The sequence below is a fragment of the Teleopsis dalmanni genome, chromosome X (assembly GCF_002237135.1).
Source record: "Teleopsis dalmanni isolate 2A chromosome X, ASM223713v2, whole genome shotgun sequence".
Lineage (NCBI taxonomy): Eukaryota > Metazoa > Arthropoda > Insecta > Diptera > Diopsidae > Teleopsis > Teleopsis dalmanni.
In genome coordinates this window covers 55,021,238-55,047,062 of record NC_051848.1, presented here as the reverse complement: position 1 = coordinate 55,047,062, position 25,825 = coordinate 55,021,238, and the positions used below count along the sequence as shown (strand labels likewise).

Here is a 25,825-nt window from a genome sequence, read left to right as displayed (position 1 = left end):
TAGAATAACATTTAAAATATTTAGCCTTCGATTCTTCAAATCATTTTTATAATGTTCGAAAAAATGTTTGCAAGAAAACTTTTTTAACACAAGAAAAAGTAGTGGTGTGCCCGATACTGATGCACAAGCGAAAGAAACACCTGGGATGGTGTTTCAAGGATCATAAGGATTCAAGACTAGGAAACATAAGCTCTATACTGTCTTTCATTAAAGAAATCGGACTTGGAGGAACACTCTAACCTGAGTAAGGGGCACAATAGATCTTTTAGGTCGCAGTGCACGATCCCTTCTCTTAATAATAATGATAATAATAATAACAAGAAAAAATATTGTCTTATTTCGGTGCGCCGTAGTCATATATCGCGTCTGATCACAGTTTACAGTGTATCTATATTGGATATTAGCAAAAATATGTGCAAAGTTATATTTAAAGATAAACTCATAGATATTCGAATTTATATAATTTCTACTCGAATATTAATTATTTGAACAATACATAAGATTTATGTTGTCTTACGAAAAGTTTAATTATCTTCTTAATTTATAGACTTCACATTATATTACTTTCAATACCATCTTCAAATTAAAAAGCACTTAAGAGAATTTCAACACTTCTTAAGCTGCAATTAAATTTATTTAAACAAACGTTTCTCTATGAACAAATGCACTTCCACTTATCTATGCGGACCCGTACGAGTCGTTCATATGTATCAAGTATTCGTATGCTTCAAGTATTTCGGTAGCATTTTGAAGTGCAGAAGTTGTTTAAAATGAGGGTGCGCTTGTCTAAAAATGAATATATGTGAGTTATAAATTATTTGGGTCTTACAGTGAAGATAAATTTACCAAGCATTTACTCTAATAAAAAAATAAAATACATTTCATAAGGTTTAAAATTTAATGTTTACTTACTTGTTATTATTTGTGTATATGCGTATGTTACAGATATATTGTTATATATGGTATGAATCATATATAAATAAACATATATTGTACAATATATAATCTGGGTAGAATTAGAAGTTATTTTTAGGGAATACCAGTAACATAGCATCATTGCAGGTAAGCAACTCTTCCTCTTTATACCATTTTATACGAACAACAATTTAATTATGAAAATATTATGACTTCTTAATACTATGTTCACACAGTCATTTTTTAATTTCGTAAAAATGAAATTTAGTTAATTTCGAAAGTGTTCATACTGCCCCTAATAAAGGAAACAATATGTTTTTTGTTTACAAATCGAATATTAGAAATTACATGCTCAAAACACCATCTGTATCTGGGAAATTTCAAAAATTGATTATTATAACTATAAAGGATGGATAGTTTTATTATCTTTAGTGGATTTCAGGTATGTGAGTTATTATTTTTCTCTACATTTTTAATTAATAACAGTTACAGTTTTTTTTCTATATGCAATTTAAAAATTTGCTCTGCTTTTAAAATAATTTCCCACTTTTATTACAGTCAACTCTTACTAACATTTATTTAAAAAAAAAGTCTCACTCAACCTTAATTTTTCCCTAAAATTTATCCAACGCATAGTTGCATTTGAAATGTCCATTAATTTCAACCTTCGCTTCAACGAAATTAAGGCCATTTTTCTTAATTTCGTTCTAACCTTATAACTGAGTTTTGTATGGAAAATAAACTTAATTTCGTTGAAATGAATATGAAATTAAGATTTTTGCGAAATTAAGATGTGTCTGAATATAGTATAAGTTTCATTTAGTAAAAATCTTAATTTTTTCTTAATAAGTAATAAAGAAAGATTTTATTAAATACGAAGTTTAATCTTAGGTTCTGGAATAAAGCAAAACGGTTTGTCGCATTTATTTAGAATGAGGATGGTTTATTTTATTTTATTTTAATGGTTTATTTATTGAATCTTTCTAAATAGAAATTAACAATAATATTTTGCGAATCTTAAAAAACTTACAAATATGCTATTTAGCTAAGGTATTCATATTTATCAACGATTTTCTATTAAGGCGATTTAGTGCAGTTACAGAAGATACATGTCGAAGATAAGGATTTTTATGTGACTTGAGAGTCTCTTGAAATTTAAGTGCATATTGGCCAATAACTTCTTCAAAAGTTAATATATTTAGATCTTTCTGCGCGATTTTTGATTTTGGCATACCCCGAAGCGTACGTAGCTTCTCGGAAAATTTTATTTTGTACTCTTTGGATTTTTTCTATATTTCTGTGACACGCTGAACAACACAGTTCTATAGCAGACCTATGGTCTTTAATACTGATTTGTATTGATTAACAATTTATTGTCGAGCCTGAGTTTAGAGTTGTAATTTAAGATTTAATTAGCACCTTTTGGCTTCAATATGTCTTGTCTACGTATATAAGTTTTTTATCTAAATGAATTTTCAGATATGTCACAGAATGTAATTAAGGTATTTCCACATTATTGATTTTAACTGCAGGGCATGTTTCTTTCCATAGAGTTATTTAAATGCATTTAGTTTCATTCCCCTTGATTTTTCATTTAGCAATTCACTTTTTATTAATATGACTGGATAAATTTTGTGTTGCTATAGTGCAATCACAGTCGATAATGACTATAGTAGTGTCGTCAGCAAATTATTTGGGTGTTGTAGAATATCGACTGTGTAGATTAAGTACAGAAACGGCCCAAGGACATTATTCTGCCATACAAAATAGTTTTGAATGTAAAGGTGCGTATATTTAGCCATTCTAATGACTTGCTAAATTTTTCTATACCTTTGGCGAAAATGATGGTCCGGAATTAAGCTTTCTATTGGTGAGGAAATCAGGTGTAGTGTAGTGCAAGAGTAGTTCTTTTTTCTTCATCGCTACGAGCCCAGGAGCCATCTTGTATGTGTATAGGAGGTTCCCTTTGAATTGGAGCTTTACATTTCTTTATAGCTTTCCATAAGGAGTAATTATGTTCTTTTTGTGAGCCAAGGCTTTCTAGATATTTTTGAATGGAACCGTTTTTTTTCTTATCAAGTGCTTTTCTCAGGGTTTTAGTCGCTACATCGAGGTTGAGTTTAAGTCTGGGAGACCGATATCTCTGCCAATCTCGTCTCGCATTATGTTTAGCAGAAATAAGTCTATCGATGTCGATGGAAAGATTTTTTTTCGCATTATCATGTTAAACAATAGTAACAATAGGTTTTGTTAATTACATCGACAGGGTAATTTGATTAGATTAGATAGGTGGGATTAACTAGTGTGGTAAATATTAAACTTATTTCTATTTTATTATATTAATATTTCTTTCCCAGCTTTTCACAAACTATAATCATTTTCAAATTGGTTGAACATATATTACTACACAAAAAAAAGTGAAAGAAAACTTCAGATTTATATCAAATTTATTCCTTATATTTTCTAACTTGAACCATTGACACTAAGATAAAAACTATTTTCAACTTATATTAAATAAACACATTATGTGTTTATTAACATTATGTTAATAATACATAATGTTTTTTACAAAAAAAAGGAATCTACACCTTCTTCCTCCAATTCCTGTTTCAAACACGTATGCACCTGATCTGTAATAGAATGTTAGCAGAGAATTGATTGGTAGGAGAGGATTAGGTAACGGGAGTCAAAGAATTATTTTTTCCCATAGTTCTAAGATTTGTGGAGGTTATTTTCCTGGTTTAGCTATTATTATCATCTTATCAAGTATCCACATGGTTGGGAGATATTGGAGACAAATTTATGAATAAGACAACTTGCTGGGAAGCTAAATAGTTTTATTGAGATTATCTTTATTCCTAAGATAAAGTATTTACTGCCATTTTATATTCCAATTTCATTTCTTTTGAGTAAATTGCTTTGTTTCTTTTGAGTAATAATGAATTACTTTTGTTCTTTTTTTTTAAGATGGGAATACTATTCCATACTGCCTGTTGGCTTTTTTGCATTAATTCCTTGTTTTAGTTGTTTTACTGCAGAGGCTGGAAAATTGTTTGCATGGGTACTTTGGAGGACTTATTTGAAGAATTGCCAATCAGTATGCTTATTGTACAGGGTTAAGGTTTGCCCTTTTACTATAATTGATTCGCTAATAGTCAAATATACAGGATAAAGATCTTAGTTATGATAGGAACCCATGGAGATATGTATGTTATAAATTTAATCTAACGATATTTAGTTGCTTAGAGCAAGACTAAAACTGTCAGGAAGTCAGTTTAAAGACATTTGTAAACCGAATGACTGTAATTGAAAAATGTAAACTTCTGATGTCGTCCATATAATAAAAAAACCATGACGTCGAAAAAAGATGAAAAACTAATAAAAAAAAACAAAGCGTAATAATATATAAACTCATTTCACGAGACAAAATGTAAAATGAATGAAATGAATATTGTTTTGTAATCTGAAAATATTCGGGGTTCTATTCTAATTTCAGATGAAAATTCATTTTGTACAAATTGTTCCAGAATTAAAGTTCCAGAACACCCTTATATTTCGCCAACAATCTTTAAAGTGGTTTCAGCATTTAATGGGTTATATATAATAATGCACATCAACGCCTAGCATAGTTATTCTTAAGATGCCGTATATTGACTAATTATTTAAAAATATATAGACTCCAACTATACAAATATTTATAAATGTTTTATTTTTTGCCAGAAAATAATTTAAAACATACACAATTAAAAAAATTATTAGCATTCTCGGAAATATGTCTGAATAATGCTGTTCTGTATTGAGTTCACATAACCTAACGTTTTCGCAACATAAAAGGACTAAACATTACATCTGTTGTTATATCGAGAGCATTACAATAGATAGGTATAAATAGCTTTATCTTTATAGCATGTTCGATATGTTTTCAACTGTACTAAAAATTTGTTTAGAAATTTATATATAATGGGATAATATTGTCAAGTTCGTTTCAAATCAAAAAAACTGGGGTATACCACACTTTTAAAAAAAATTTAGTTAAGAAAGAATATATTGTAAAATATTATATTAAAATACTCAATTTTTTTAATATTTGACATCCAACAAAAGAGTAACATATTAGTAAAACGTTGTAACAAAACAACAATTTCAATAAGAACTATTCTTATATTTTGTATTAAAATAATCAGCTACCAATAGCATTAAAATTGATATTAATAAATGATTAATAACAAACCAAAGAAGAATTATAAGTTAGTACGAATATAAACTTACTTGTAATTCTTCTTTACTTTATTATAACATATTTTTTATATAAATTTTAATGCTAAAAATAATCGAATGTTTTAATAAAAAATTTGAAAAAATTGTTTTTATTGAAAAAAAAATACACAATAACATTTTCTTATAATTGTAGAAGTCTATTATTGAATATCAAATACATTATTTTCGAAGTATGGACACCCTATTATTTGTTAATATTGTTTTTTCGTGTTTATTCCAAATGTTTGTAATACTATTTTTAAATTCTGACAAATCAATGAAACTAGTGATGATACGAAGAATGACCAAGAATATACTTTGTTCGTTGTTACTATAAGGTTCTGTACCATCACCCAATAAAAGTAAACATTACTCCTATTTTATCTAAAAATTTATCCAAAGGCAAAATTAATGTTTTTAATTGAAGAAATGTTCCAAGATAGTATCTTGGAAAACTTTTCCTTCCATATTTTCAATAAACTCTGGGTATCCGTAACTAAATCACCATTTTCGTCTTTACAGGTTGATGCTCCAAGCTTAAATCTTTGAGTCAGGCAATGCACTCTTAGTGCCTTTCCTGTTCTCGTTCCTTACGTCTGAATAGACGCCTCTCTACACTTTTATTTCAGTGATGTATTCAAAAGAATGGTTGTGATTTATTATTGCTTTATAAGATGTCTGACTTTTTTCCGTATATTTTCTTAGTCGTCGTGTACTTCAATTTCTCTATTTGTTTTGCTCCTTCCGAAAAATAGGTCTGTATCGTTCAAATTGTATAAGGACATATTACATTGATATGTGATGCTATACTATAACCGTATTATAACCGTTTCCGTTCATATTAACACTAATAATAACATTAATAAAATTGATAATATTCATTACCACAAGTAGGTCACTTTACTTGTAATATATTATACGGGAAAGCTCCACGCACTTTTATACAGTTTATATATTTATATAGGTTATTTATATACTATTATATTGAAGTTTGAATTATTCAACTTAAGTGATTTGTTGCACATTTGTATGGCTGAATTTGCGACATAGTTCACTAAACACTAGTAACATTACTATGTGACATTCAAGTACTTAACTTTTTAATACGAAAAGTACACGAATTTTCTGAAACAGTAATGAATGATAATTAAAGGTCACATTTATTATTCTAAATAACATAATAATTAATTTTGAACCACTCCACTAATTTTATAAATAATTAATATATTAATACTGGTATTATCGACTACCCTTTATAAGTACACTGTATGAGTTAAAATAGTTCATAAACGGACTGGTTCTTATTGCTATAGATTAGCATTTAAAACATTCATTTTATATAGCATTACTTTTGAAGGATTAAATTTGAGGTTAGACCCAGCGAAATCAAGATCTTCTTGATCAAAGAAAATCAATGCTTTTTTTGGATTATAATCTCTATAAAAATCTCTATAAAACTTGAATTACAAGTCAGGAAAGTTACGCTTTCTGTTAAAGCAAAACAGGAAGTGTTGTATAGCTTGTGGCTCCGTTCTGTTGAAACCCCGTATCTTTTACGCCCACAACCTCTATTTTACGCCAAAGTTTTAACAATCAGAATGGTTGGTTTGTGTATCAATCTTATCACTTGCGAAAATACAAGATCGTGACTTTCTAATATTTTATTTGCCAAGCGAAAATTGGTTCCAGCAGTGTTGCAATATTTTTTTTAGTAAGTTTTCTAGTTTTCTCAAAATCTAAACATGTTTAGCGGCTATTAAAAGATTCATGCTGTGATATGGAGAATCTTAAACGAAACATGTGATATTTTCAATGATAGTATTAGCGTAGCAGTATTATCATAGTAGGACCATAAAATAGTTAGCCTCTAATATACAAAATTCTGTTTTCTTCTTTTAAGTAATAGTGCTGATAGTACCATGTCTAAGTGTAGTATATAATTTTGGAATTTTGGTGCCAACTTAAAGACTTCTTTTTGAGAACTAAAGGAACATAAAGATTTTAAACCTTCTCAAATTACATGCAGTGCACATGCAGTATAGGCACTGCGTAAAAAGAGTTGGAACTTAATAACGTTTGAAATACCGGACGTTTATTTTTGATCCAAGAGTTTTTTATAATTGAAGATACATATTTTGGTTTCAGTTAAAGCCAAAAAACAATTTAAACAGTTTAGAAAAAGGTGATGATAAATTGCGATGTCTACCTTTTGTAACAGTTCCTTTTGAAAGGATGTCTCAGGTTGATATTGGTTTTATCGGTTGCATATACTGCTGGTTGAATAACTTGTTTAGTTTGTCAAATTATATATCCGTATATGCGTAAAAAATCGATTTAGTATACCTATATATATATAACTTTAATTGTCCACATAATAGAAACAGTTCATAAAAATAGGATTATTGATATAATCCCGATATCTTCGCCATAAGAAATATGCGCAGAAGAATTTCAATTAAAATTTCTTAAAAAAAATAATATGAATTTAATAATTTACAAATAAATTTAAAACATCTAATAAAAATTAAGTACTTAAAATAATAACTACATTAATATAAAATTGCCATTGGCCTTTTCGAAACCCTCTTTTCCCTAATCGTTAATACTCCAAATGCAGATATGACTTTTGTCCGTATTTCGTACACAATTGAAATAAAAATGCACTTTATTGAAAAAAGCAGTTTGTGTATGCAAAACTCATGTTTATTAGGTTAATTAGTAATTAATTAATCAATTAGTACTACCTCTATTTTTTAATGTTTTACGGAAGCAAATATTACAAAAGATTTTTTGAAAGCAATTTTTTGAAAAGTATTTTAAGGTGCGCTACACACAAAAAAAGAAGAAAGACACTCAAATTAAATTTGGAACAAATTTGATGGATCATTGAGCAAATTGAACTACGATTGCATTTTGGCAGTTGTTCAGCATTGTGATGGAACCAAAGAGAGTTGCGCACAATTTGCTATCATATAAATTATATTACATAGGAATTTCCAGATACGTGCAGAGATTCACTTAAGTGAAGACTTTTGTACCAAAAACAATGAAGGTCAATTATCATGTCATATGACTGTATTGGTATGAACTCAAATCTAACAATTTTGATTTAATGAGGTTTTCGTGTAGAATGTAGAGTACGGAGTGGGAAAATGGGAAAATTTTGGATATGCTAGTTGAGACGCACCCACTGGCAACAGCTTGACATTTTGCCTTGTATTTCTAGCTGTAAGTAAAGAGTAAATAATTGCTGCAGAATTGAAATTATTTAGGTTGCAATGTGAAGTAAGGTTCGGTACATAAATGGAAATTGGGTTACAGCAATTGGTGAATGATTTGATTTATTGTATTATAATAACACATTTTTCAAAGGTTAGAAATCTAGCATAAGTAGAGAAATGAGAAAAAAATTTATTTCAAGGTTTCTCAACAGAATATTTTACACAAAAAACTAACTGCAAATATCTATTTTATATATCAGTTAGGTTCCATAGTGAAAATTTTCTTAACCGAATTAACAGCGTCAGGTAACTTTCGAGCATTCAGAAGTGGAACTTTACCAAATTGAGTTAAGTTGAAAATAAATTAATGAAAAAAAATGTCTATAATAAAATTATAGGCTGGGTATACGTTTGGCGGCGGCATTGGATAAGAGACATTTCAATGTACTATTAATTATGTTTTAGTTTTGCTATTGATATTTATTCCATTAATAATACTGTAATTTTTAATAAGCAATTTTTAGAAGCAACAATATGAAAAAATTATAATAAAAATAATATAATGGATATCAGAACTTTTACTGCTTATTATAAAGGTTAAACAAATAAGAGTTTCATTTGCTTACTAGTTTATTTATTTATTGAATATTGCTAATGACAATATAAATACAGTGAAAACTCTCCTAACGGACACCCCTGTTAAGCGGACACTTCTCTTGAGTAGACAATATTTCTTATTCATTCTTATTAATCAGAACAAGCTAAACCCTTTTGAGCAGACACCTCTTTAATCCGGACGAGGATAGAGAATTTCTGCTAAATTCTGTAAAATACCCCTCTTGGCGGGACGTGAACTCCTTAATAACGCACAAAATAAAAAATAAAAAAAATCACAATCAATGAAAATTGGGAACTCCCCACATAAAAGGTTTTGCATAAATTCCATTAAATTTTGGCACATTTGAATGGCAGGAAAAAAGATCTTAGTATAAATGAAAAAATTGAATGTTGGAACGCATACGAGAAAAATTAGTTGCCAGTGCTACCATTACCTTAAAGGTAATACTATAGGCATATAAAAAAGTATTAACTCAATTTTTCAAAATCAGAGTCAGCATTAGAAAAACACAGGCTGCGCTTATAACCGTAGTTCGTAATAAAGAAAATATTCTGTCAAAGTGGTTGCCTAGTGATAATTCTAATACAAAGAGATGCTTTGTTAACGTATACCGCAGAAAAATAGATCAAACCTGTTCTGATTAGTTTTATAATATAATAAGTCGAATTATTTCGATATCTGTCACAATTATTCGGTATAGGTATTTAGTATTTCTGGAGAATGTGCTGCTGTCAATACTCACGATGTTCCCCAATTTTGAGAAAATCTTCCAACCATGTTAACCGGTTATAGCGCTAAAGACAAATACAACGCCAATGAGACGGGCATTTTCTTCAGAACTTTACCAAATAAAGTTTAGCGTTTAAAAATAAAGCATGCAACGGATGGAAACTATTGAAAGAAAGGCTTACAGCCCTTTTTTTTGTGTATATATGACCGGAGATGAAGAAACGTCACATGTAGTTAAGAAAGCTCTTTGCACTAGAACGTTTGCATCAGTTGATATCAAAAAACAACCAATGAATTGGCACTCAAATAAGAAAGCATGAATGAGACTCGAATTGATGACACAGTGGCTAATGGAGTTTGATCGAAAATAAAGTTGCAAAGGAAAAAAATACTATTGTTCCTAGAAAATGGAACGTGGGTGTGATACCCACGTGATCCGCAATTAAAAAATATTAAATTAATTTTTTTTACCAGAGAACACAACTTTACTTTGGCAGATTTTAGTTCAAGGAGTTATTCAATAATAAAAATGTTTGTTTCAAGGTGCTCTAAGCTACAACTTCGACGCACTAAGTTAGACAATTTAGTTTTATACTTCTTGAAAATTCATTAAAGTAATATTACATGTAATGTCATAAGTCTAGATTCTTGAGTATGAGGTGTTATTTCCTTTGTTCGATCTTCATCCATACCAGTTCATGACATGGCACCTGTCTGAAATCTTATGTCTTACTTTGCTATCCCAGCAAAACTTATACGACTATGTAAAAAAAAACTGAGTAACACCACCAGCACCCTTAGAATTTGAAAGAACCTCTCCAAGCCCTTTAACCTAATGTTGAAAACGATGATCCGATCAACAGATTTCAACCGTACTAGCACAATATTCTACAAGTGTAGAATTTGCCTATGATATTGATATCATTGGCCTGAACACCAGCACTATCAGTGCGGCATTTTCCAACTTAGAAAAAATAAATGAGATCAAAACAAAGTACTTTCTGTCAACAAACAAGTCTACTGAGCATCTTGGGGCCCACTTCACTGTTGACAAGTATAAGTTCGAAGTTCTGAAAGATTGTGTTTATTTGGGAATCAACGTAAATACCAAAAATGACGTTAGCCTAGAAATTCAACGAAGAATCACTCTTGCCAACAGATGTTATTTCGGGCGAGGTAGGCAATTGAGATATAAAACCCTCTCTCGATAAACAAAATTCTCGCTCTACAAGTCTCATACCTGTTCTGTTGTATGGTGCAGAAGCTTAGACAATTACCAATAGAGATGAGAAGGCGTTATAAACATTCGAGAGAAAAATTCTTTGGAAGATCTATAGTACCGTACGTGTTGACGTCGAGTATCGAACGATGAACTGTATGATCTATTCCGCGACATTGACATAGTTAAGCGCATTAAAATTCAGCGGCTACGCTGGCTTTGTCATGTTGTGCGCATAGAATAAAAATCTCCGGCTAGAAAGATGATTGGTAACAGCAGGTGGAAAACGTAGTAGAAGACGTTCGCAACTTCAATGGAACCATCAGGTGATCAAAGATATGGGGATGCTCAGTACTATCAGCTGACAACAGTAAACCATTGATCGACCCATAAACTACATTTACTTAATTTTATATGAAAACTTGATATCTGATTCCACTGATATTAAGTTATTATATCAGGTTAAGATTATAATTGTACGTATGTTTCTGTATCCGCCATTAGTGATGCTGTCATTAGCGTACAAAGAGTAGTGTGCTGATGCAAGTTGATGATGCTGAAAAGTTTCAATATCTTATACATTTATTCTTGAAAATACATTTACACTTACAACTTAAGATTATAACCTCATAACTAATGTGTTATTTGGATGTAATATTGTAAGAATATATTTCTACATCCTTCACAAATAGTCTAAATAATTGTCTACTAAATGGCAATATAAATAAATTTACTATAGTTTGGTTGCTTGACAGCTCTGTTATCACTATAATACTATCTGTAACAGCGATGATTAGTATGTCCGTCTGTCTCTCCTTCAATTTTCAATAAGGTTAAGGTTAAAGTTAAATAACTCGTAATCCTTCTTAATTTCTGTAGCAGACCATATCTATAAAATCGAAATGAAGTAATTTTTATGTAAGACTATAAGACTATATTCTTTTGTAGAAGTGAGTTTTAAAGACTTAAAAAATAACATTTTTTATTCCATTAAATGACATTTCAACTAATTGATATAAAATTTAAGGTTACCTAAATTGTTAATATTTCGTATTTGTTAATATTTCATGAATTCCTGTATAATTATTTTGACTTTGTTGTATTTACTGCATCGGTTCCTAATTAATAAATCCGTTTTTTAATTAAACCTCCGTTTTGAGGTCTGATCTTTTTATTAATTTTTATAAAAAATATTTAATATATTTTCTGTAAATAATTTTTCATCAAAATTTGAATTTAATTCACGACTACTTAAATTTTATAATTTATACAAAAATTTGTAATATTTTAGAAACACCAACAATGGCTAAAACAAAGAGCTCTACAAAAGCCAACTTCACTACCTTTGACTGGCTATAAGGCTGCATTGGAGTTACCGAATTTATGGCGTTTTCCCAAACAAAATAATGGTCTAAGCATAAATGATGTGACATATCTAGAAAATGAGCCCGATGAAACTAATAATATCGAAACACTCATAACAACAACCACTCAATCAACAACGAGAGCAACAACAAAAGCACCAATTAGAACAACTACATTAACTAACGAAGTAATCGATATAGTGACGGATTTAAAGTTACCAGTAAATACCACTGTTACTGCCACACCTGCTACTGAAATCTCTACTACTACACTTAGAACCGTTGCTAAAGTAATGAAAGCTCATACCGTTTCAAATTTTACATTTCCAGTAAAAGAAAGCATATCGGAGACCTCAACCAGCGCTACGCCAACCACTACAACCACTACAACAACAACGACTACAACGACAGTTCCACCTAAAACCAAACCGAAACCAAAGCCGCGTCCGTATCCGCGTTGGGGTAATTGGAGTAAATGGAGCGATTGCTCACGCAGTTGCGATGGTGGCGTAATGTACCAAGAGCGAAAGTGCATAAACCGGTAAGTTCTGTAATTTTTGGCAAAAACCATAAAAATTTGCAAATTTCACCTAAAAACAATAAGCGGTTGTGATGTTTTTTTTGTAATTTTTATATTAAATCGATAATTAATATACCCGTATTTAGTGTCCAAATAGAAATTTAGTAGGTCGCGAAGTTTGTAAAAATGACATTATATTACGGGGTTTCTGCAGTGAACTTGTTTCCGGCGTTATTCTGTTTTGTTTTGTTTTGTTTTGCTTTGATTTTTATTGTTTGTTTTACTGTTGGATTTGTGAATATATATAAAATAAATTGTCTCACAATACCAAGGCAATATAAAAAGAAAAAATTACCGAACTCTGAAATAACGTCAGCGTACCGGCTTGACATTGTGTCTTGAATCATAACACAAAATCTCACCAGACACGACAGGTACGTGCACAAACCGCATATTGATTCAGTGAGGCCGATATGACCAGATTGTGTACTGCCGGCGTACGTTTAGGTAGTTACGAATACTCTTACTGTGGTCCACAGGTTCAAGCAAACGGGCAAAACTTACAAGTAAAAAGTCGTTTAGATATTGCTTACGTTTCTTTTTTTTTAATTATATATTAAACATACTAAAGTAGTTACTTCATTTATTGTGGCTTTTTCTAGATATTTTGTTTTATTGTTTTTTTTTCTGTGGCTGCAACTTTAACGCAAATTAACAATGCTAATTGAATTGACAATATTTCAGTATAAACTCACAAAATTATGTGATAATTTAATTTCAAAAAGCGTCCGACATCAAGTGTTTACGCAATAATCAGAATACACTTGAAAAAATTTTTGTTTAAATCTTAATTAGAAACCACAGAACTGAAACGATTTTGCCTTAAACATTCCATAGATGTGTGTTCTTTAAAGCAGAAGTCCATATGTGGATTGTCTAACTAAAATACTTCATTAGCAAAAAGTATTATAATTGTCAAAGTAATATACATATTTTAAATACAAGTATATTTGTAAAATAATTTGAAAAAAAAATAAATTGATTTTCAATATTAATGCATTTATATAATTCTTATATATTTAAAATCAATCTTACAACAGTACAATGTACCCATGCATAGATACATTAGCAAATATACACAGCATGAATATATTTATTAGAGTAAATTTCGATTTACCTCATATATTCGCATTATCACTCTAGAAGTCAACTAAAGTTTCAACTAACATAATTTTATAATTATAATATTTAGAAAATTTGAGTCGAGATATGTTTATACCCTTCATTTACTTTATAACTCTAGAAGTCATTCAAAAATTCAACTTCCATCATTTTATTATGATAATACCAAGAAAATTTGTTTCAAATTTTTACAATCAAATTTAACACCAATGATGAAAACTGATGAAAAGTTCCACTAAAGATACGAAAGTCCTCGACCGCATTTTTTACCTACGGGTACTGAAACAAAAACCTTTCTACCCAGAGAAATTTTTTTCATTCGCACGACATGACCAAAACGGCGAAGCCACGGAATTTGTATGTGCTTAACTTTGTCAATGTAACTTTGTCAATGTATAGCTCATACAGCTTATCGTTTCGTCTAATTCGATACTTGTCGCCAACGCGTAAGGTACCATAGATCTTCCGAAGAATTTTTCTCTTGAATGCTCCTAACGCCTTCTCATCACTATTGGTAATTGTCTAAGCTTCTGCACCATACAATAGGACAGGCATGATGAGATTTTTGTAGAGCGAGATTTTTGTTTGTTGAGAGAGGGTTTTATTTCTCAATTGCCTACTTCGCCCGAAATAATATCTGTTGGCAAAAGTGATTCTTCGTTGAATCTATCGGTTGACTTCATTTTTGGTGCTTAAGTTGGTTCCCAAATAAACAAAGTCTTTCTTCGAACTTATAATTGTCAAAAGTGGCATGGGTCTCAAGACGTTCAGGACATTTGTTTGTTGACAGCCTTATCCTCATTTATCACAAGACCCATTTGCTTCCCTTATTTTTCTATGTTGGATAATGGTGGTTTAAGTCAATGACATCAACATCATCGGCGTACGCAAGCAGCATTATAATTTTCTAGAATATTGTGCCAGTTCGGTTGAAATAACTCCGCATTGAAAGGTTCTTTCCGATTCTAAGGGTGCTGGAAGTATTGCTCAAGGTCATTTAACATAACCATATAAGTTTTGCTGGGATACTAAATTCAGTCATAGTGGCATAGAAAGATGAAAAGTTTACTTGATTTAAGTTTGATAATAATAATATTAAGAATATTGGAGAATATCATCTATAATAATTTGATATGATAAACTAAGAGAAACTTGTATAATCTTATCTTTACTGCGAATTTCACGGTGACATTGCATTCATACCCTAAATTTTGAACTTCTGACATTACTTAAAAAATGAAATACGAGTAGCTAAAATTATATTGATTATTTGTGGACACGGGTGTTTAAAACAACATGGAGTCAGGTTGCGGTTGCTTTTTCAAACTCGTTAAGATCGTGTTCGGCGACGTACGAAGTGAAATATTAGTTATGTCACTGTGCAGTGTTGTCTAGATCCAGACTTAAATAGAGAGTAAGTTTCTGCTCACTCCACAACATGCGCAATATTGAATATCACCATACCTGAATGAGTCAGGCTAAGCCCTCTCTCCAAAGTAAAATGAAATATAGAACTAAAAAATCCGTTATCTAATTAAAAAGAGTTCAATTTCACCCTAATTCATAAAGTAGATGCAGGTATAATAAGTAGAAAGATAGATAAAGAAAATGCATAAGATATACATAGGATTGAACAGGTAGTGTAGAAACATAGTATCGCACTATGAACATTATAATAAACAGGTGTTTTATTATTTGTTACTCATGTATACCTCATGACAAATATTGTGATTAAATGATAATTAATTTTGTTATGACTGTTTTACTTTCGAGAGGCCACTGTTTTAAGCAAGATTATTGTGATATAAAACATATAAAAAAAATTTAATAGACTTAACAAAATTAACACAAAATGAAATACTACTAACATATATAAATTAAAATAAAAATACAAGCAGAATAAAATAATGTTAAATATGAAGAACAAACATACAATAAACTAATTTTATATTAAAATTAATACATTAACTAAAACAAATAAAATCAAAACACATTACAAGTATAAGATTTGATTTGAGATGATCTGGAGCACCGTGATAGAAATTTGACTCTATAATAGCATAATGTGACTTATTAACTGAAAAAAAATATCATCTCTCAATATAGTAATGTCACCAAAATAGAATATTGAAAATTGCGTGAGTTATTCCATATTTTCAATACCATTTAGTTTCACAGTTGGAAAATGAAAAACTTAATATATAATCATTAGCTGCCAACATACTGGACATTAAAGTTTGTGATCTTACTTTGATCTTACTTTGAATGACTTTTATCCAACACCGTTGGGGATAGAACATCAATATACGTACAGAGTGAGCAGAGGTACCATTATGCTAATGATAATCTCGGCAAGTAGATTAGTCTCAATGTGTTTAATAACGGATAGGTATATCAAATTACAATATATCAAATACACTAATTCAAAAAGTTACGATATAAATATACCATAATTAATTAGATAGATATTAAATGGTTATGTATATATACCTCCATATTAAACCACAATTCTGTAATTTATATTATATATTTTTATTTGTTTTAATTTTAAATAAATATAATTTTAAATTAAATTAAATTGAACAAAAAATAAAATTATCATTTGAGACTTCCGCCATATTAATATTGCTAACTAGTTTAAATAGAATAGGTGCAATTTTAAAAAAATAAAAAAAAAAAAGATGAGATCTGGACAACTAAATTTATTGAATTTTAGTTTTTAATTTATTCATTGTAAAAAAAAAATTTATTTTACTACTAATATTAGAATATATTATGTCTAAAAATATTAATTCTATAATAAAACGCTTAGTGGAAAGTATATTAGAAAAGGTGCATTGATTATAGATGTAAGAAAAAATATATGGGGAAAAGAAAGAAAGAACAACGTAGTGAATGTTCAAAATTTGAGAGAATTCGATTTGTAATACAAAGGGTTAAAGAAACTCTACAACAACATAATAAACAAGTTAAAAATATTTAAGGTCGTTTAGTTTAATTCAATAAAAATATAATACAGGATATATAAACGGAACACCAGAACTAGGTGATGCCGCAAACTCTGTTGCGATGCACATAACATAATTAAAATGACGCTGCATTTGCTTTTAATAAAATAATATCTCTTGAAGTTACCCCCATATTGCGGTAAAATAATATCTCTTGAAAACGTTCGGGATAACAAGATAAAATATATCTGATTGAACTGCATCAGATTTAGTTCATAAATCTAAAAGAGTAGTTTAAAAAAAAAGTAAAAATAATTTGTTCCGCTTATGATAACTTTATTCTTTAACACCTCAAATTAAACTCCCCAATACATTAAGTCCGGGATGCCTACAGACAGCGGATTATTGCATGGAAAATAAAACCACCTCTAAAAATTCTAAAAATTCTAATTATAATATACAGCCAATGTGGCCAAGTAGCATCGAACTTTTAGTTCAAAACAGTTTACGTTTCTCAGAAATGGAAACTAGATTTGCATTAAAGTCAAAGTGGTAATAAAAGCTGTGGATGTAATGGCGAAACAAGTGATCACATTGTTCCAGGATGCTAAATGGTTGAAATAAGAAAACATGTATATATACAATAGTTTGTTGACAGAAGACGACCTATCAGATATGGATGTACATTGAAAAAAGGTTGTTTGGTAGTGTTTATATACTGGTTTCATGATAGGACCATACTTGCTCGACAAAAAAAAAAAATCTTTACATAAATAGTGCGAGAAACCTAATTATAAATAACGGTCGATAAACATGGTATGAATGACTTTTGAACTGTATTGCATATAAAGCTAATGGAGAAACCAGCTAGAAATTCAATTGTAGCGTAACCCCCAGTAGTATATGTCTGTCTGTCGATAGAGAATTATATGTGAAAATATTTGGAAAATCTTTGTAAATAAGTCAATAATAATTATAGTTTCGAAAGCAAACATAGAATGTGCAATTCGCTTGAAATAGCCCTAAATATTTGAAAAAGTTATGGAAACTTGCAACTAAGATTTTTCCGTAGGAGCCTATCGATCAAAATTGTTTCACATCAATGATAATATAAAATCGGTTATCGAAAAACTAATATGTGATATATATGTATATTAACTGTTTAAACTGTGTTATTTTTTTAAATTGAAATTCCACATCTTACCAACTTGGCTTGGATCGTTTTCTTATTGCAAAGAAAGCTACATTTTTACATTTTTTAAAATTAGTCTTTATTTTTTTATTGTAATATAACTGTATTCAACCATTTCACAGCACAAGTTAATGAACTAATCTTCGATAAAATAGATAGAAAAAAAGTCCTGATATAGCTAATCCATTTGGTAGCGACATTTTTAATACGTACTGCTCCAAAAGAGTAAAGTACACTTCATTAGTTACATGCATAAACCTAAGACAACATGATCATTTAGGTAACTCTATAAAAAACACTCAAGTGGTAAGAAATCGCATAATTTTGGTTGTAAATTCGCGTTAACAAATCTTGAATTACAAGTCCAAGAAGTTTCTTGTACCAGAAAGCCAAAATATGAAGTAATAAATGATTTGTATTTTGTGGCAACCTCTTGTTGAAATCATATATTTTTAATACCCAATATCTTCCATTACATGCTAATATATTGATAATCAGAATTGATGGTTTGGGTTACAAATCTTCATTCCAAATATCACAAAATAGAGTCGCTTTTGTTTGTAGCTTTAAGTTGTAAAATGACAAGTTCTAGGTTTGTTCTGTGATACTTTGGATGATAAGTCTATTTGATATATGTCATTGCAAAAATGATGTAAGTCGAGACCACGAAATGGATAATTTTTTATAATGAGTAATCGAATTTATTAAGAAAAAAAATTTCCAATTTCCAGAAGTTCTCATAATATTTTAGAATAAAATCTGGAACTAATCCGAACTAATCTAATATACTCGATTCGAAAGCCTACAAGAAATATTTTCTAATAAAATTAACAAAAGTTATTATATATGGCTATATATTATATATATATGGCTTTTTAATGAAGTATGGGACCTGCTTTCATAATACAGGCATAACGATTACGAACAGAATGATAAAAGTCGGGTGTTATAGAAAAGTCTACCTTTATAAAAACTCAGGGAAATATCTCAAAATTTCAATAAGAGTTCATTAAATTCCATACAGCTTGAACCATATGTTATTAAACTTATTATATATAATATGTATTATTTAATATGTCTTTGTGCTATTAATAGAATTTTTTTTATTTGTTAGTTAGTTAGAAAACTTTTTCATATCAAAATGAAACATTTTGAAGACATTTTTTCAAAGAGTTATCAATAGAAAACACACCATGTTTTAACAACCACTTTGCATTAATGAAGAATCCAATGTCTTTAATGTCTGTACTAGAAATCTCGGACAGACATTTCATAAAGGGCGACCACAGATGCGTGGTTTTTAGCGAATACCGGTCACTGACCGAGTAGATGGATAATACTTTCTTTTTCCTCTTCTGGGTATTAAATACGCATACTTCTTTAGAACCATGGAAAAAGTAAAAATAAATTAATTGCTAATGTTTCTAAGGAAAAAATCTATGGACTATAGAGCAGTTATGTAAGCTGTCACCTATTCAACTAAGAATTCTTATAAATACTAGAAGGAATTGAGATAGATACCGAGTACAATTTTAAGACTGTATATGATTCACATTTGTTATTCACAGTAGACTGAGATAAGAAGATAAGTTATGAATAGAATATAACGAAAATAAATATTATTAACAAAGATATCAACAGCTCATATTGGGCATGAAACAATTTTCGACTCAGCAAAAGTTCTACTAGTTAGGAAAAGTGTAAGATAATTATTCTATAGTTATCTTTAACTATTCTAACTATTCTATAGTTATCTTTAATTATGACTGTAATTGATATAAAAAAAAATGATGATGAAAAAAAAAATCTTATACGCTGAATGTAGTATAATGACAATAATACGATTCAATATTTAAAAATGATACGAAGTTCCTGCAATACATGGATTCTTACACATTTACTATAAAGTAAATATATAGATTGAGATTAAGCATGTAAATACTAGAACCAAAAACTCTATCGTAATTATATATTGAATTACTTACAAACTTGTCATTATAACTTCGCATACCACCCTTGTTGTAACATTAATTTTCATTAATATTGTTAAGAAGATCTCATGATTGAACCTATTTATTTGTGCTGTACCAGCAAAGGCATTGAAGTGGTTTTGTCTGTAGTTGTAGATAGAGTCCACAGAGTTACCGATATATGCCATTTCCTCTTAATCATGGCAACTCCTACATTCTTTACTCATTCTTCACTGAATCAAAGTTTATATGCAGTTTTTCGCCTCATTACTGTCCATTTTAGAGAATTTCCAGTAATCATATTAACATTCTTGTCTCTTTAATATCTCTATACGATACGACATTTTATTGCAATTCTCGATTTGACTTCCAGATTCAGTTAGTGATTTCGAAGGTCGAATGACATTGATTTGCATAAATGAGATTGTGTTTAAATTGAAAATATCTCAGATATCTCTATATATATCTTACATATCTTATAGGTTTTGATTTCTCTCTCCAAATATATACATTAAAATTGATGTGTTTCTTAAATAACTCTATTTTTGGCAATTCATTTGTAAATGCGTCATTAGTCAGTATTATTTGACTGGTTATATTAAGCCATAATTAAGTTTATTATTTTTTAAATCTATTTCCCTGCGTCACAAATAGAGATAAAAAATAATGTTTCGGAGTGTGGAGTGTGGAGAGTACAAAAAGCTCAGGGACTTTTAATTATCTTTTCGTAAATATTTCTTCAAGCATGTATATTTAACATGGATAATATTTTAAAATCAATTACAATCCGTTTTTGTTCTCCTGACCCTTCATAACGAGTTCTAATTAAATTGTGTCTATCTTATTCTCAACCAACCCAATAACTCTCAAATATTTTTCTTAAGTTAAATTGTTTTATTCGGTTATTACCGGTAAATAGGTTTAGTTAATTAAAAGTAAACCATGTTTCAAGGGAAATATTAAGAGAGATAAATGGTTAGTCATATTAATCAAATTAGAGACAGAAATGGACATAGGAAGAAAACTTTAATTAAGCTGAAGCAGAGATATTGTAAATTTACAATATCAATGCCCAATTTTATTATCAAATCTTCTTACAAATACATTTATACACGTATAAAAATAGGCCAAAATATATGGATCTTGTTCTAGTATAATAGAGTAATAGTATAATACAATAATAATACATATATTATTAGTATTATTATTATATATTGTTATTGTAATATACTATAAGTATAATAGTATAATAGGATCTTTTAGAAAAATCTATTTCATTAAAAGGTTACAAAGTTTTTGCAAACAATTTCTAATAAATTATAAATCAATCAATTAAAGAAACAAATATGTTTAAATGTAATAATCTTTAATTTGAAACCATTTGGGAGATAATTATAAAGTAAATTATTTAAATATATTAAAATTTACATGACTATAAATTTTCGTAGTCCATTTTTAAAAATTACTGTAACACTCTGCATATTCCCTAAAAAATCTTAACGTACCCCTCCGATCTCTTTACACATATGTACAGTTCATTGGAATAAAACACTCTCAGAGCTTAATTATATTCTATATAATAATGTAGCAAGGGCTAGGTTATTCTTGTTATACTCTTTATACTAGTACTGCAGAGTATTTGGGCATCAAACTGATCTTGCAAAATTTAACCACTTTAATAGAATACTTTATCTACTTCGAAAGGCTCATGATAATCTATGATATGCGAGCCACAAGAACAGCTATTCCGCATTATATTTCATTTCATTTTGTTTTATTTTATAAAAATACTTTCGACCACCAAATGTTGTTCGAATATATTCGATCGTCTTGTATTAATGCCAAAGTACAAGGATAATCTAATATTAAAATTCTAGAAGCTACAAATAGTTTTAATATTTACTAAAACTATGTAAAAGCCCAGTAGGAAATGGATCGATCTGTCATCGAAGACGTCAAAGACCGTCTCGAAGACATTGTCTTCGAAGACCACTTTTCCAACTGGGAACCATACTTAAAACAAAAGTTTGCTCAAGTTCACCAGCTTATTCTAGTTGGTCTGTCATAAAAATGTCAATGCAAATATAGATTAGATTCAAATAGACCAATATGTGAGCATTCAAGGTGTTCATATGAAATTAAGAACAGTATTACCCAGCCTCTACACTGGCTGGACTTTGGCAAAGTTAGAACAAGTAATTCTGGTAAAGTCTAAACAGTGTAAACGTCCAGTTAGTACAGTTTTAAGAAATTTTTCAGCACAATCTTTAGCTCGACGTTGAGATGTTGCATAAACTTAAAAGAAGGGGTGTCACATTGTGTATGGTATAGCAAACAAAGCGTTACCAAGTCGTTTTTAGAGTTTATTGTAAAATATTAACAAGATTGGGTCACGTATACTAAATTGTTGTATATAAATAGTTTTATCAGTAAAAGATAAAACTCTATAAATGATGCCAAAGCAGAATCGATTACAAGATAGGTAAGTTATTTATATGTTTGATGATATTAAAACCCATAAGAAGTTATAACTAACTGATTAAAAGTTGATTTGAATGCCAATTCCCCATAATTATTGTAGTTCAATTAAGACATACAAGTACTATGTTTTGTTATGACAATAGTCATATACAGATACTTCTTAAGTGACCCTACTTCCTATCATTCTGCAATACTGATACTGTACTGTCAGTTTATCACTCGGTTTATCACTCGATTTATCACTCGGCTTATCACTATTTTCACTTGCTCTCGACCTGCTAGCAACCGCAAAAAAGTGCTGCACAAAGCACTTGCTTTACATAGTACAGCAAATATGAGACCCTGGAAAGGTACAATAAAGTTTTAATTGTTTGAGCTGAAAAATTTCATAATATAGACAGTATTGGAATTAATAATATTGTCTTTAAAATAAAAAAAATAAAATCTGTAATCGTTTTCAAAAGCGCCAAAAATTTAGTGCCTAATCAAAAATATTTTTTTAATTATTGCTAACCTAATTAATTTAGGAATTGATAAAATATTATAAGCTTTTTTTTTTTGATTTCGATATTAAAGTTGTGAAAAAATGTATTTGCTGTATATACAAATTATTAATTTATTATAATAAATAATTAAAGATAATTACTTATCTACAATCGTTCATTCATTCATTCATTCTTGTTATTTGTGTTAATTAATAAATTATTTTGCATAAAATTTATTTTATTGTTGCAATGACAGAATATTAAGTCTTCGAGCTGGCAAAGATCTCTAAAACTTTTTGAATATATTATTCAGAAGTGATCAGTTCTTATCTTTTAGTCATAAAAACATTATTGTATATTTTAACTTTTTGATGTGACATATCGTCACATCGTCTTCCAACCAAGTTAATACGAATCAGCATTTTAAATATAAACATTAAATTTACAACTATTAAAGGTTATTCTAAAGCTCGTATAATGTTTTTAATCTATACGAGATATAATGTGGATTTCATTAACGTTTTCAAAAATATGAATTTTTATTTGCTGTGTACTTTGATTTGGGGATTTTTTTATGTTTATGCAAAAGTGATATTGATGAAATAAATAAATGTGGTTAACGTCAAAATTGATTCACACGAAGTAAATATAAAGTAAATAAATTTATAGTAAGAGAAGCAAATATTAAATAAGAAAAGAAGTAAAAAACCCTAAACAAATCAAAACAAAAAATGTATCTCAAAAGAGCTGAGAAGAAGAAAAAAGTTTAAACGCATAACAAATACACAAATGAAGCACACAGAGGTTTCTACTATTTTCACTTGAAGTCAACTAAGAAAATATGGGTATAAATAGTAGAACTTGTAATCGATTTGGATGAGTACTTGACGGTATCACAGAGTGTGTGGTTGCTAGCTGAGTTGTATTCGATTTTTGAGTAAAATTATAAACTACGATACTTTAACTAAAATGGCAAAATTTTGGATTGTTGGAGTATTTTGCTTGGCTGCCTTATTGCAGGTGAGTAGCTTTTAAGCCAATAATATGTGTATCAAAACTATATCCTCTTCTTATTACAATCCAGTTAACTATGGCACGAGATGTAGCTGAAGTGATTAATAACGATATACGTGAACATCTAAAAGCATATCAAAAATTCCTTGAAGAGGACGATGGCACACATAAAGCTGATCTCACAAAACTTATTTCACTTACTGAAACCGCTTTAAAGGAAGATGATGTGGATAAGAAACAACTTCTGCTTAAAGACCTCAGTGCACAATTCACACCAGAATTTAATGAATTTTTCTCAAAAAAATTGGAAGAATATACCGTTAATGATAACATCAAGGACTCCATTGAATTCTACAAATCGTTGTCTAGCAGTGCTGAATTCAAAGAAGAAATTACTAAAACGATTGCAACTTTGGAAGCTTTACTAAAAGAAACTGAAAAACAGAAAAAAATTGATGGTTTAATTGCTGTTGAAAAGAACTTCAGTCCAGAATTCCAGAACTTCCTTAAAAATAATGCCCTGCCAACTGTTAACCGCGAATTACAAAAAAATGCGGAATTTTTCGAAAATCTTTTAGTTGAGAACGAGGGTTTATTTACGAATGAAATTAAGGAACTTAAAGCTAAAGCTGAGGCTGCTTTAGGTGACATTAGTGTTGATGAGAAACAAGTGGCTCTGCAACAGATAACCAATCCAACCAACCAAGAATTGTTCCAATACCTGCAAAAGAAATTCATTGAGCTCAACTAAATCTATATAACACTAATCCAACATGCTGTGGATAAGATATTAATAATTTTTTTTAAAATTATGTTAATTTACTGATAAAAATAAATTTTGATATGTTAATTTTATAAATTAGTATGTTTACAGTTTTAACAGTTATAACCCACATCTTGAGTGGTTAAACTTGTTCACATTATGTAAATACAAGTAATATAAAAATGATCCATAGGTGACGTGTCCAAGTTAGCCAAGTTAGCAGAACACAGATGTTCATATACGAGTATAATCATCAATATCTAATGCTAATAAGCATTTAGCGAAGCAATACAAATAATAATAAGGTCATTTGTATGTGCAGTGTGTCTATATTAAGCTGATTATAAATTTAGAACTTTTTAGAGCTGTGTTCTGAATTACTAATACTTTGGAAAGTTTTATCTGAATCTTCAAACACTACATATGATATTTTCAAACAACTTTTGCAAAATTAATTGGCATTTACTATGCTCTCTAAGCAGTCATCATAGTTGAGGGTGTTCTGATGTGTCTTAATAAAAAAATAATAAAAAATCCTTACATTAATTAACTTACTAATGTCATATAGTCAACTTTCGTGGCCACCTATGACTGTAGAATTACATTATGGGTTTAAAGAAGCCGAATGTGGTTAGTGTGGTTAGTCCAGATGTGGTTAGTATTGAGTAGTAATACGAGTAATGTGAATATACTGGAAGTTGAGGGTTGCTTTGAAATAACATTTGTTTTTGATGTTGGTTTTGTGTCCAGGCATTTGTAGTTCCAACATAGACTGGGTAGTATACATTTATCCCATCATATTTACATTTTGATTGGTAAATAACATCTGATTTATCTGCAGTGCCAATTATTGTTTTTATGTTGGAAAACATTGTTTTGTTTGTAATTTTGTTCTGTGTTAAGTTTTATCTTTAGTTACATTAATCCAAATATATGGGGCGCGTAG

At 29.5% G+C, this 25,825-nt stretch overlaps 2 protein-coding genes across 2 annotated transcripts in view; both read left to right on the top strand.

Moving 5' to 3' along the window:
- LOC119688156 (thrombospondin type-1 domain-containing protein 4) overlaps positions 1 to 25,825 on the top strand; it is a 126,394-nt gene that overhangs the window by 15,800 nt on the left and 84,769 nt on the right. The window contains exon 3 of the mRNA XM_038102818.1: positions 12,252 to 12,865. Within this exon, the coding sequence (XP_037958746.1) occupies positions 12,252 to 12,865 (614 nt within the window). The remainder of the gene's footprint in view (positions 1 to 12,251; positions 12,866 to 25,825) is intronic.
- Positions 23,983 to 24,960, top strand: LOC119688157. Its single transcript, XM_038102820.1, has 2 exons — positions 23,983 to 24,122; positions 24,187 to 24,960. The coding sequence occupies exons 1-2, from the start codon at positions 24,072 to 24,074 to the stop codon at positions 24,865 to 24,867; spliced, it is 732 nt and encodes a 243-aa protein (XP_037958748.1). The 5' UTR covers positions 23,983 to 24,071; the 3' UTR covers positions 24,868 to 24,960.

What these genes read in the sequence shown, in the direction of transcription:
- LOC119688157 (XM_038102820.1), top strand. Translation starts at nt 24,072, where the DNA reads ATGGCAAAATTTTGGATTGTTGGAGTATTTTGCTTGGCTGCCTTATTG. An exon ending in GCTTGGCTGCCTTATTGCAG is followed by an intron (nt 24,123 to 24,186) that starts GTGAGTAGCTTT and finishes ATTACAATCCAG; the next exon opens with TTAACTATGGCACGAGATGT.